A 12,791-nucleotide genomic window follows, 5' to 3' on the forward strand; every position below is an offset into this window, starting at 1 on the left:
CTGAAAGAATCAATGCATATAAAAGTGATGGCCTTTTGTGATGCCTGCACCAATGATTCTTCTACAATGTTGCAATTTTTATGTCATTTTTAGTATACAATCGCTACACTTTGGTGACACTATAAAGAAAAATTACATTATCCACTTAATTGATATAGCATATTTTTTGCCATTTGTGTAAAAAAATGCATAATTTGTTGATGTGATATATTGACCTTCGGTAACACACAACATATTGGAGGCAATTTGTGTATATTTTAAGATGTAATAATTAATTAATATTAAATTTTATAGATATTGACTGTATAAAAAAAAACTTAATTAAATACATACTTTTACTTATTGCACACAGTTGTTGTAATGTGAGCATTCGAATCAAGATTAAATTCGTATCATTTATATTTGAATTTGAAACCGAATTAAAGCCAATGAAAGTATTAGTATTAATACTGTGAAATGTGTTACTATACAAGAAGAAAAATTTTCCATAGAAATAAAATTTTGGCAAAATTTTCTATAGAAATAAAATTTGGCAAAATTTTCTATAAAAGTTAAATTTTGGCAAAATTTTCTATAGAAACAAAATTTTGGCAAAATTTTCTATAGAAATAAAATTTTGCAAAATTTTCTATAGAAATAAAATTTTGCAAAATTTTCTATAGAAATAAAATTTTTGCAAAATTTTCTATAGAAATAAAATTTTAGCAAAATTTTCTGTAAAAAGAAAATATTTGCAAAATATTCTATTAAAATAAAATTTGGCAAAATTTTTTATAGAAATAAAATTTTGGCAAAATTTTCTATCGAAATAATATTTTGGTAAATTTTTCTATAGAAATATAGAAATAAAATTTTGGCAAAATATTCTATACGAGAAGTAAAATTTCGGCAAAATTTTCTATTTTGTCAAAATTTTATTTCTATAGAAAATTTTGTCAAAATTTTATTTGCATAGAAAATTTTGTAAAAATTTTATTTCTATAGAATATTTTGTCAAAATTTTATTTCTATAGAAAATTTTGTCAAAATTTTATTTGCATAGAAAATTTTGTCAAAATTTTATTTCTATAGAAAATTTTGTCAAAATTTTATTTGCATAGAAAATTTTGTCAAAATTTTATTTTAATAGAAAATTTTGTCAAAATTGTATATCTATAGAAAATTTTGTCAACATTTTATTTCTATGAAAAAAAATTTTTTGTCACAATTTTTATACCCTCCACCATAGGATGGGGGGTATATTAACTTTGTCATTCCGTTTGTAACACATCGAAATATTGCTCTAAGACCCCATATTGCTCTAAGACCCCATAAAGTATATATATTCTGGGTCGTGGTGATATTCTGAGTCGATCTGAGCACGTCCGTCCGTCCGTCTGTTGAAATCACGCTAACTTCAGGACGCAACAAGCTATCGACTTGAAACTTTGCAGAAGTAGTTGCTATTGATGTAGGTCGGATGGTATTGCAAATGGGCCACATCGGTTCACTTTTACGTATAGCTCCCATATAAACGGACCCCCAAATTTGGCTTGCGAATCCTCTACGAGAAGCAAATTTCATCCGATCCGGCTGAAATTTGGTACATGGTGTTAGTATATGGTCTCTAACAACCATGCCAAAATTGGTCTACATCGGTCCATAATTATATATAGCCCCCATATAAACCGATTCCCCGATTTGGCTTGCGGAGCCTCTAAGAGAAGCAAATTTCATCCGATCCGGCTGAAATTTGGTACATGGTGTTAGTATATGGTCTCTAACAACCATGCAAAAATTGGTCTACATCGGTCCATAATTATATATAGCCCCCATATAAACCGATTCCCCGATTTGGGTTGCGGAACCTCTAAGAGAAGCAAATTTCATCCGATCCGGCTGAAATTTGGTACATGGTGTTAATTTATGATCTCTAATGACCATGGTCCACATCGGTCCATAATTATATATAGTCCCCATATAAACCGATCACCAGATTTGACCTACGGAGCCTCTTGGAAGACCAAAATCCATCGGATTCAGTTGAAATTTTGTACGTGGTGTTAATATATGACCTCAAACACCCATGCAAAAATTGGTCGAAATCGGTCCATAATTATATATAGGCCCTATATAAACCGATCCCCAGATTTGACCTCCGGAGCCTCTTGGAAGAGCTAAATTCATCCGACTCGGCTGAAATTTGATACCTGAAGTTAGTATATGGTATCCAACAACCATGCAGGAATTGGTTCATATCAGTCCATAATTATATATAGCCCCCATATAAACCGATCCCCAGATTTGACCTCCGGTGCCTTTTGGAGAAGCAAAATTCATCCAATCTGGTTGAAATTTGGTACGTGGTGGTAGTATATGATATTTAACAACCATGCCAAAAGTGATCCATATCAGTCCACAATCATATATAGCCCTTATATAAACCGATCCCGAGATTTGGATTTGGAGCCTCTTGGAGGAGAAAATTTCATCCGAGTCAGTTGAAATTTGGTACATTGTGCTAGTATATGGGAGTTAACAACCATGCCTAACTAGGTCCATATCGATCTATAGTTATATATAGCCATCAGATAAATCGATCCCCAATCACACAAAAATTGGTCCATATCAAGTTCATAATTGTATATAGCCCCCCATATAAGCGACCCCCATATTTCAATTCTGGCTCTCTACGTATTGTCTAATACATACAACGTATGGACTAACTCACAATTTAGAAAACGGTGTTAAGAAGGTTTAAGATACCACAACCCAAGTAATTCGATTGTCGATGACAGTCTTTCGTAGAAGTTTCTAGGCAATCCATGGTGGAGGGTACATAAGATTCGGCCTGGCCGAACTTACGGCCATATATACTTGTTTTTTTTTTCTATAGAAAATTTTGTCAAAATTTTATTTATATAGAAAACTCAAAATTTAAGTCGGCTAATGTCTGTAGCAATTTTTAGGCAACTTCGCAAAAGTGTATTTATGGGTTATCGGTCGATGGATATTTTTGTGAAGTGTAGGAAAATTGGAGTCGTTTTTGCAAGATTTCGACTTAGCAGTGAAGATTTTACAAGGAAAATTTAGGTATTTTGGCCATTTTTTGCGGAAATCAGAAAACCATATATATGGAAGCTACACGCAGAGAAGGAATATGATCACCTCAAACATGATTTAAGAGCCAAATGTTTTTTTTTTTTTTTTGTAGAGTGACCATGTAAGATGTTTGTCACTAAAATGTTATTTTCTCGTCAAATATAACCTGCTTGCCGAAATCAGATACATGATTTCCGATAAAATAACATGGTTGCGAAAACCATGTTACATGGTCACCACCCAAAAATAACATTTTGCTCTTAAAACATGCTTGAGGTGATCATATCAGAACCGATTTCAACCAAATTTGGCACATTTTACGACACTATCAATTATGGGAGTTATATATGGGAGCTATATCTAACACAGAACCGATTTCTTCCAAAATCAATAAGGTTCTATTCTGAGCAAAAAAAAACACATATTTGTGCCAAATTTGAAGTCGATTGGTCGATAAAATTGCGACCTAGACTTTAATTACAAAAATGTGTTCACAGACAGACGGATGAGCGGACATGCACTAACTTATAATACCACAGTGTGGGGCAGGATATAAAAAATATTCAAAAATAGGCTAATACTTTGAGGATTTTCAATTTTTGTTTACTTTTTTTTCTAATTAAAAAAACATTTTTTATTAATTTGAAATATCTGTCATTATGGTAGTTTTTAACTGACTTTTATATAAGTAGTTTTGTTAATATATCGAGAATAAAATTTCGACAATAAAAATTCGTTAAATGCGCTTTGTATCTCTATTTGAGTTTTATAGAGCATAGATTTATTTCTATATAGAAAATAGATAGTTCAGTAAACAAAATTCCTTATTTTTTAAGGAAGCCGCATCTTTGACTCGAAATTAATAGCAAAATCTTTAAGAAATGGAGAAAATATTTGGATCCAAATAAACCTAGTTTTTTGAGTGTACAATCAATTTGTTATGAATTTTCTCTGATATAAAATTTATGGTTTATTCAAGAAATTTGTTCTTAATATTTTTTATATTTTAATTCTATTTATTATTTTAATTTTTATTTCAACTAAATACAGTTTTAATTTAAATATCTAAATAAAAAGACTGTTTAAAAACCCACAGTGAAAAAATAGCAACAACTTTTATATTAAATATCCAAATTAAAAACCCATTTAAAAACAAAAGTTGCTTACTGAAATTAAAATATTCATTTTATTTTCATTTTAGCATTGAAAAAAAAATAGCAAACAACACATAACTGACCTAAGAGACTATCACTTTGCCCACCACCAACCATTAGTTTTTGGCAAATAAATTAACAGACATAAAAGAAAAACAAAAAAAAAACACAATTTCATACTTTTTATTAATTTATACAATTTATTTTTTTTCACTTTAACTTTTCTGTATAAAAGAAGCTCTCTTTACATACTCATTGGGAGCTAACATTTTTTTAAGTTCTTATTATTTTTGTATTCTTAACAATTTCGTTCGTCAAATGACATCACCTTGTGGTGTTTCGGTTTTTGCAAAGACTTGTTTAAGTTTAAGTTTCTTTTTTATGATTATGATATACTCATTGTTTTTGTGCTTCCCCATTTAAGCTTAAATTAAAAGTTAATTAGATTACCATTCTACCTTTTGGACTACTTAATTATTCATACATTTTGGTTTATTTTAGCTAACAGTCTTTTGTATGGGAAATATCTTAGTGTTTTTTTTTAAATACTATTATTAAATTAACAAAAAAATTATCTTAGATATAAATAACTTTGGCCTCTATAGACTCTATTTTGTTAATATCCTGTTGATCTATTCGATCAATGTGTTGAATAGGGCTACCAAGCCATGTATCTTTATCATCCCATTCATTTTCATAATCCATTTGTTCCTCCAATTTGGAACAGGGTGGACTCTTCTGCCATAGACGATATAATCGATAAACTGGTAAAAATATTACAATTTCAGCCACTATAAAATATTATTGAAAAAAAAAAAAAAACAAATAAATAAATAAAATGCTTAGCATTATATATATTTTTATTATGAAAACTCAAGAAAACTTACCCACAAACCACAGATTTTGGAAAAGTGTCACCACAAGCTTTCCCATAGGTTGATCTTCTTTCCATACACCTGATATAAAATGACAAAATGCTAAAAATCCACAGATACAAGTCAGCGTATAGATAAGCGCTACGAATGGGGCCAGCAGCAGATTTTTTCTCTGTGAAAAGAAAAATTAAATTGCATGTTAATTTATCAAAAAGAATTAAGATGTACTTCAAAATTTTCTATAGAAATAAAACAAAATTTTAACAAAAAAAACTATAGAAATAAAATTTTAGCAAAATTTTCTATAGCAATAAAATGGTGACAAAATTTTCTATAGAAATAAAATTTTAACAAAATGGTCTATAGAAATAAAAATTTGACAAAATTTTCTAAAGAAATAAGATTTTGACAACATTTCTATAGAAATAAAATTTTCACAAAATTTTCTATAAAAATAAAATTTTGACAAAATTTTATAGAATTTATAGAATCTTGACAAAATTTTCTGTAGAAATATTATTTATAGAATTAAAATTTTGACATTTTTTATAGAATTAGAATCTTGAAATTTTTTATAGAAATAAAATTTTGACAAAATTTTCTATAGCAATAAAATTTTGACAAAATTTTTCTACAAATAAAATTTTGACAAGATTTTCTATAAAAATGAAATTTTGACAAAATTTTCTATAGAAATCAGATTTTGATAAAATTTTCTATAGAAATAAAATTTTGCCAAAATTTTCTATAGACATAAAATTTCGACAAAATTTTCTATAGAAATAACATTTTGACAACATATTCTATAGAAAAAAAAATTGACAAAATTTTCTAAAGAAATAAAATTTTTAAAAATTTTCTGTACAAATATTATTTATAGAATCAAAATTTTGACATTTTTTATAGAAATAAAATTTTGACAAAATTTTCTATAGCAATAAAATTTTGACAATATTTTCTATAGATATAAAATTTTGAAAAAATTTTCTATAGCAATAACATTTTGACAAAATTTTCTTACAAATAAAATGTTGACAAAATTTTCTATGGAAATAAAATTTTGAGAAGATTTTCTATGGCAATAAAATTTTGCCAAAATTTTCTATAGAAATCAGATTTTGACAAAATTTTCTATAGAAATAAAATTTTAACAAAATTTTCTATAGAAATAAAATTTTAACAAAATTTTCTATAGCAATAAAAATTTGACAAAATTTTCTACAGAAATAAGATTTTGACAACATTTTCCCAAAATTTTCTATAAAAATAAAATTTTGACAAAATTTTCTATAGAAATACAATTTTAACAAAATTTTCTATAGATTTTTTTTTATAGAATTTATAGAATCTTGATAAAATTTTCTGTAGAAATATTATTTGTAGAATTAAAAGTTTGACAAGATTTTCTATAGAAATGATATTTTGACAAAATTTTCTATAGAAATCAGACTTTGATAAAAATTTTCTATAGAAATAAAATTTTGCCAAAATTTTCTATAGACATAAAATTTCGACAAAATTTTCTATAGAAATGACATTTTGACAACATATTCTATAGAAAAAAAATTGACATAATTTTCTAAAGAAATAACACTATCAAAAATTTTCTGTAGAAATATTATTTATAGAATAAAAATTTTGACATTTTTTATAGAATTAAAATTTTGACAAAATTTTCTATAGCAATAAAATTTTGACAATATTTTCTATAGATATAAAATTTTGAAAAAATTTTCTATAGCAATAACATTTTGACAAAATTTTCTTACAAATAAAATTTTGACAAAATTTTTTATGGAAATAAAATTTTGAGAAGATTTTCTATGGCAATAAAATTTTGACAAAATTTTCTATAGAAATCAGATTTTGACAAAATTTTCTTTAGAAATAAAATTTTGCAAAATTTTCTGTACAATTGAAATCTATAGGAATAAAATTTTTAAAAAATGTTCTTTAGAAATAAAATGTTGAAAAAATTTTCTATAGAAAAATATTGTAACAAAATTTTCTATAGAATATTTTTTTATAGAATTAGAATTTTGACAATTATTTTTGTAGAAAAAAATTAAAACAAAAATATTCAATAGAAATTTTGACAAAATTTCCTATAGAAGAAAATTTTGACAAAATTTTCTAAAGAAATAAAATTTTTTAAAACTTTCTGTAGAAATGAAGTTTATAAAAAAAATTATATTGGGATAAGGTTAGGTTAGGTCAGGTTAGGTGGCAGCCCGATATTTCAGGCTCACTTAGACTATTCAATCCATTGTGATACCACATTGGTGAACTTCTCTCTTATCACTGAGTGCTGCCCGATTCCATGTTAAGCTCAGTGACAAGGGACCTAATTTTTATAGCCGAGTCCGAACGGCGTTCCACATTGCAGTGAAACCACTTAAATAGAGAAGTTTTTGAAACCCTCAGAAATGTCACCAGCATTACTGAGGTGGGATAATCCACCGCTGAAAAACTTTTTGGTGTTCGGCCGAAGCAGGAATCGAACCCAGGACCTTTTGTATGCAAAGCGGGCATGCTAACCATTGCACCAAGGTGGCTCCCTTCTATACGAATAAGGTTTTGATAAAATTTTCTATAGAAATAAAATTTTGCAAAATGAAATTAAAACAAAAATCTATAGGAATACTTTTTTTCAAAAATATTCTAGAGAAATATTATTTTAACAAAAGTTTCTCTAGAACATTTTTTTTATAGAATTAAAATTTTGACAAAATTTTTTGTAGGAATAATTTTGTAAAAAAATTTTGACATCATTTTCTATAGAAAAATATTTTGACAACATTTTCTAAAGAAATAAAATTTTTAAAAATTTTCTGTAGAAATTATATATATAGAATTAAAATTTTGACATTTCTTATTGAAAAAAAATTTTGACAGAATTTTCTATAGCAATAAAACCTTGACAATATTTTCTATAGACATAAAATGTTGAGAACATTTTCTTACAAATAAAATGTTGACAAAATTTTCTATGGAAATAAAATTTTGACACGATTTTCTATAGCAATCAAATTCTGACAAAATTTTCTATAGGAATCAGATTTTGATACAATTTTCTAGAGAAATAAAATTTTGCCAAAATTTTCTATAGACATCAAATTTCGACAAAATTTTCTATAGAAATAAAATTTTGACACAATTTTCTAAAGAAATAACATTTTTAAAAATTTTCTGTAGAAATATTATTTATAGAATTAAAATTTTGACATTTTTTATAGAAATAAAATTTTGAAAAAATTTTCTATAGAAATAAAATTTTGACAAGATTTTCTACAAGAATAAAATTTTGAAAAAATTTACTATAGAAATTAAATTTTAACAAAATTTTCTACAGACATAAAATTTTGAAAAAAATTACTAAAGAAATAAAATTTAGAAAAATCTATTTAAATAAAATTTTGACAAAATTTTCTATGGAAATAAAATGTTGACAACATTTTCTATAGAAATAAAATTTTGCAAAATAAGTTTTTTGCAGGCTGACATTTTGATCTATTGCACTGAGAGATAAAATTATTGATGAAAAAATTAAATCGTGATACGTAGTGCAATTACTTCATATTTCCATGGAAAACTACAAATGGCAATCGTTCTAGCCCTTCCAGCAAGTAAATATGAATAAATCTTTTCTTTCTCGTATCATTGCTCGTTAGCATGGTATTGACAGTGTTGCATTGCGTTTAAGATGAACTCTACGAAAAACAAAACACTAACAGAACCAGATATTATACGAAAAGTGAAAGCCAGATTTGATCGAAATCCACTACCCAATGCTAAAGAGCTGAACATATCGCGAGAATGTATGTAACACATATTGAAAATTGAGCCTGGCCGAAAGCCATTGAATTCCAAACAGCGTTGCGGTTTTGGGTTTGTTACATTTTTGAGAGTAAGATTGAAATCATCTCAAGACAGCGTCTCGTCGTCAATGGGACAAAATACCACGGATCCATTTTCGTGGATAATTTTCTATAGTAATAAAATTAAAAAAAAAATCTATAGAAATAAGATTTTGACAAAATTTTTTATAGAAATAAGATTTTGACAAAATTTTTTATAGAAATAAAAAAAAATATTTTGACAAAATTTGCTATACAAATAAAATTTTGACAAAATTTTCTATAGAAATACAATTTTTACAAAATTTGTTAGAGAAATAAAATTTTGACAAAATTTTCAATCTAAGTTAGATGAACTTTTGACAAAATTTTCTATTGAAATAAAATGTTGAAACAATTCTGTATAGAAATAAAATCTTGACAAAATTTTCTATAAAAATAAAATTGTGACAAAATTTACTATAGCAATTTTGACAAAATTTTCTATAGCAAAAAAATTTAACAAAATTTTCTATACCAAAAAAATTTAACAAAATTTTCTATACCAAAAAAATTTTGACAAAATTTTCTATAGCAAAAAAAGTTTGACAAAATTTTCTATAGCAACAAAAAAAAATGACAAAATTTTCTATAGAAATACAATTTTGACAAAATTTTCTATAGCAGAAATAAAATTTTGCCAGTATCTTATATAGAAATAAAATTTTGACAAAATTTTCTATAAAAAAATGTTTCGACAAAATTTTCTATACAAATAAATTTTTGAAAAAAAATTCTATAGAAACACAATTTTTAAAAAAATTTTAGAGAAATAAAATTTTGACAAAATTTTCTATCGAGATAAACTTTAGACAAAATTTTCTATGGAAATAACATTTTGAAACAATTCTGTATAGAAATAAAAGGTTGACAAAATTTTCTATAAAAATAAAATTTTGATAAAATTCTCTACAACAAAAAAATTTTGAAAAAATTTTCTATAGCAAAAAAATTTGACAAGATTTTCTATAGCAAAAAAAAATGACAAAATTTTCTATAGAAATACAATTTTGACAAAATTTTCTGTAGAAATACAATTTCGACAAAATTTTCTATAACAAAAAAAAATTGACAAAATTTTCTATATCAGAAATAAAATTTTGCCAGTACCTTATATAGAAGTAATATTTTGACAAAATTTTCTTTACAAATAAAATTTTGACAAAATTTTCTATAGAAATACAATTTTTACAAAATTTTTAGAGAAATAAAATTTTGACAAAATTTTCTATCGAGATAAACTTTTGACAAAATTTTCTATGGAAATAACATTTTGAAACAATTCTGTATAGAAATAAAATGTTGACAAAATTTTCTATAAAAATAAAATTTTGACAAAATTTACTATAGCAATTTTGACAAAATTTTCTATAGCAAAAAAATTGACAAAATTTTCTATAGCAAAAAAAATTGACAAAATTTTCTATAGAAATACAATTTTGACAAAATTTTCTGTAGAAATACAATTGTGACAAATTTTTCTATAGCAAAAAAAATTGACAAATACAATTTTGACAAAATTCTATACAAATAAAATTTTGACAAAATTTTCTATAGAAATACAATTTTTACAAAATTTTTTAGAGAAATAAAATTTTGACAAAATTTTCTATCTAGATAAACTTGTGACAAAATTTTCTATGGAAATAACATTTTGAAAAAATTCTATAGCAGAAATAAGATTTTGCCAGTACCTGATATAGAAGTAAAATTTTGACAAAATTTTCTATAAAAAATATTTTGACAAAATTTTCTATACAAATAAAATTTTGACAAAATTTTCTATAGAGAAACAATTTTTACAAAATTTTTAGAGAAATAAAATTTTGACAAAATTTTCTATCGAGATAAACTTTTGACAAAATTTTCTATGGAAATAACATTTTGAAACAATTCTGTATAGAAATAAAATGTTGACAAAATTTTCTATAAAAATAAAATTTTGACAAAATTTACTATAGCAATTTTGACAAAATTTTCTATAGCAAAAAAATTTTACAACATTTTCTATAGCAAAAAAAAAATTGACAAAATTTTCTATAGAAATACAATTTTGACAAAATTTTCTGTAGAAATACAATTTTGACAAAATTTTCTATAGCAAAAAAAAAATCACAAAATTTTCTATAGCAACAAAAATGTTGACAAAATTTTCTATAGATATACAATTTTGACAAACCGCGTATTTTAAGTATTTTGGCCTGAGAATTTATTCAAATTATAGAAAATTTTTACTTTTTTCTTGACACATACTATATACTTGACAGTAAAATATGAAAGCGCTTGCCTTTGGAAGACCCAAAATCAATTTTCTTTCGTTTGGAATAGGAAAGAAAGCTTTCGTATGAGATAGAAATTATTTTAGTTTGCTTGAGAGAGTTTTTAGGAGAGAGATGTAAAACCTGAATTGAAACACTGAAGTACATTGAACTGTTAACGTTGTAAGAATGATTGTCATAAAATTAAATTTGAATTAATCATTGTAATAAATGTTTTCCCATTTTGGAATTAAGATACCACACCACTCAAACACTTACCCTACTGATGCCTATAATGGTAGTAATTGAGAAACAGAATAAGAGGACATGGTACCCCAATCCAGCTCCTAAGCAGTATACAGCGGTTAATTTTTGATTTCCTAAGAGAAACACACAAAATTTGTCACTTTATTTACATCGATTTTTTTATTTTTTAAATTATTAATTTACCGAAAGTTTCTATAAACTGATAATCACTGGCCACCTCTACAATGGTGAGGACTATAAAAACATTTAAACCTATAATGCTTAGACCCAGATGAACATAGGCCGATATCGAAGCATAGCTTTTTAAACGTTCCAATGACATATTCATCACTTGTTTGCCTCTGAATATTGTTTTTTTTTTGCAATTTCAGGAAAGCCACTGAGTCAATTACACTTGCAATAAGAATTTTGTTTGGTTATTCCACTATAATCTGCGGCTTTGATTATTAACCAACCACCTGCACCACAATCACTACCTGAGGTATTGAAATTCTTCCGTCAACTAAAACCACTTTAGAATCAAACACAATCAGAATCGAAATGAACTCAAAAGTAACGTTGCAAACAGCTAAGGGGCGCGAGCGCGCGCGCTTGCGATCTTTCTGATGAATAAATCGGATGCTTGCATTCACTCTTCACACAACACCACGTTCACAATGACCAGCGTTTGTATGATCACAAGAACCAGAACCCTCCTCTTACCAAAATAGCCAAATGTTAAACAGAAACGTGCGTTCTAGCCAAAAGATCCAAAAACAAAATTCTGGCTAGCCCACAGATACCGGCATTCTATCATGAGCATGCACCACCAATTGTGGAAGTTCAAAAATAGAATAACAGCTTAGCAAAAACAAAAAAAAAAAAAAATAATAAAAACCTGTTAAGAAAACTTTAGTTTTATGGTCGATTCATTGGAGCCCTACGTAGTATATGGAAATTTTTATTTTTTTGGGTAGGTAGGGGAATATCTCAAGTGACAATAGCGACTTAACTCAGTAAGCCCCCCTCCCCACCAACCCACTTGCCAGCTCTATGGGAATGTCAAAAAATAAAAACAAGTAATACAAGCTTTTGAGTGTTATTCTATTATTCGAGTTGATTAACATTTTGCTTTAATGTTTACATTATAATTGATTAAACACGCTTCATCTTCTATTCTGTTTTGCTGGTCGTGTCCATATTTATTCTGTTGTGTGAATTTTCACAGTAGCCATATAGAAAGATCCAGAAGTACAGAGATGAGAGATTTTATACAAAGTC

At 26.3% G+C, this 12,791-nt stretch overlaps 1 protein-coding gene across 1 annotated transcript; it reads right to left on the reverse strand.

Moving 5' to 3' along the window:
• Positions 1 to 4,402: 4,402 nt before the first annotated feature.
• Positions 4,403 to 12,331, reverse strand: LOC142241227 (uncharacterized). The gene is made up of 4 exons (XM_075312970.1): positions 11,715 to 12,331; positions 11,544 to 11,644; positions 5,123 to 5,282; positions 4,403 to 5,026 (listed from the first exon to the last, which is right to left on the reverse strand). The coding sequence occupies exons 1-4, from the start codon at positions 11,857 to 11,859 to the stop codon at positions 4,812 to 4,814; spliced, it is 621 nt and encodes a 206-aa protein (XP_075169085.1). The 5' UTR covers positions 11,860 to 12,331; the 3' UTR covers positions 4,403 to 4,811.
• Between the last annotated feature and the right edge of the window lie 460 nt (positions 12,332 to 12,791).

Source organism: Haematobia irritans, chromosome 5, assembly GCF_050003625.1.
Source record: "Haematobia irritans isolate KBUSLIRL chromosome 5, ASM5000362v1, whole genome shotgun sequence".
NCBI lineage: Eukaryota > Metazoa > Arthropoda > Insecta > Diptera > Muscidae > Haematobia > Haematobia irritans.

What these genes read in the sequence shown, in the direction of transcription:
- LOC142241227 (XM_075312970.1), bottom strand. Translation starts at nt 11,859, where the DNA reads ATGAATATGTCATTGGAACGTTTAAAAAGCTATGCTTCGATATCGGCC. An exon ending in TCAGTTTATAGAAACTTTCG is followed by an intron (nt 11,645 to 11,714) that starts GTAAATTAATAA and finishes TGTTTCTCTTAG; the next exon opens with GAAATCAAAAATTAACCGCT. An exon ending in CCAAAATCTGTGGTTTGTGG is followed by an intron (nt 5,027 to 5,122) that starts GTAAGTTTTCTT and finishes AATATTTTATAG; the next exon opens with TGGCTGAAATTGTAATATTT.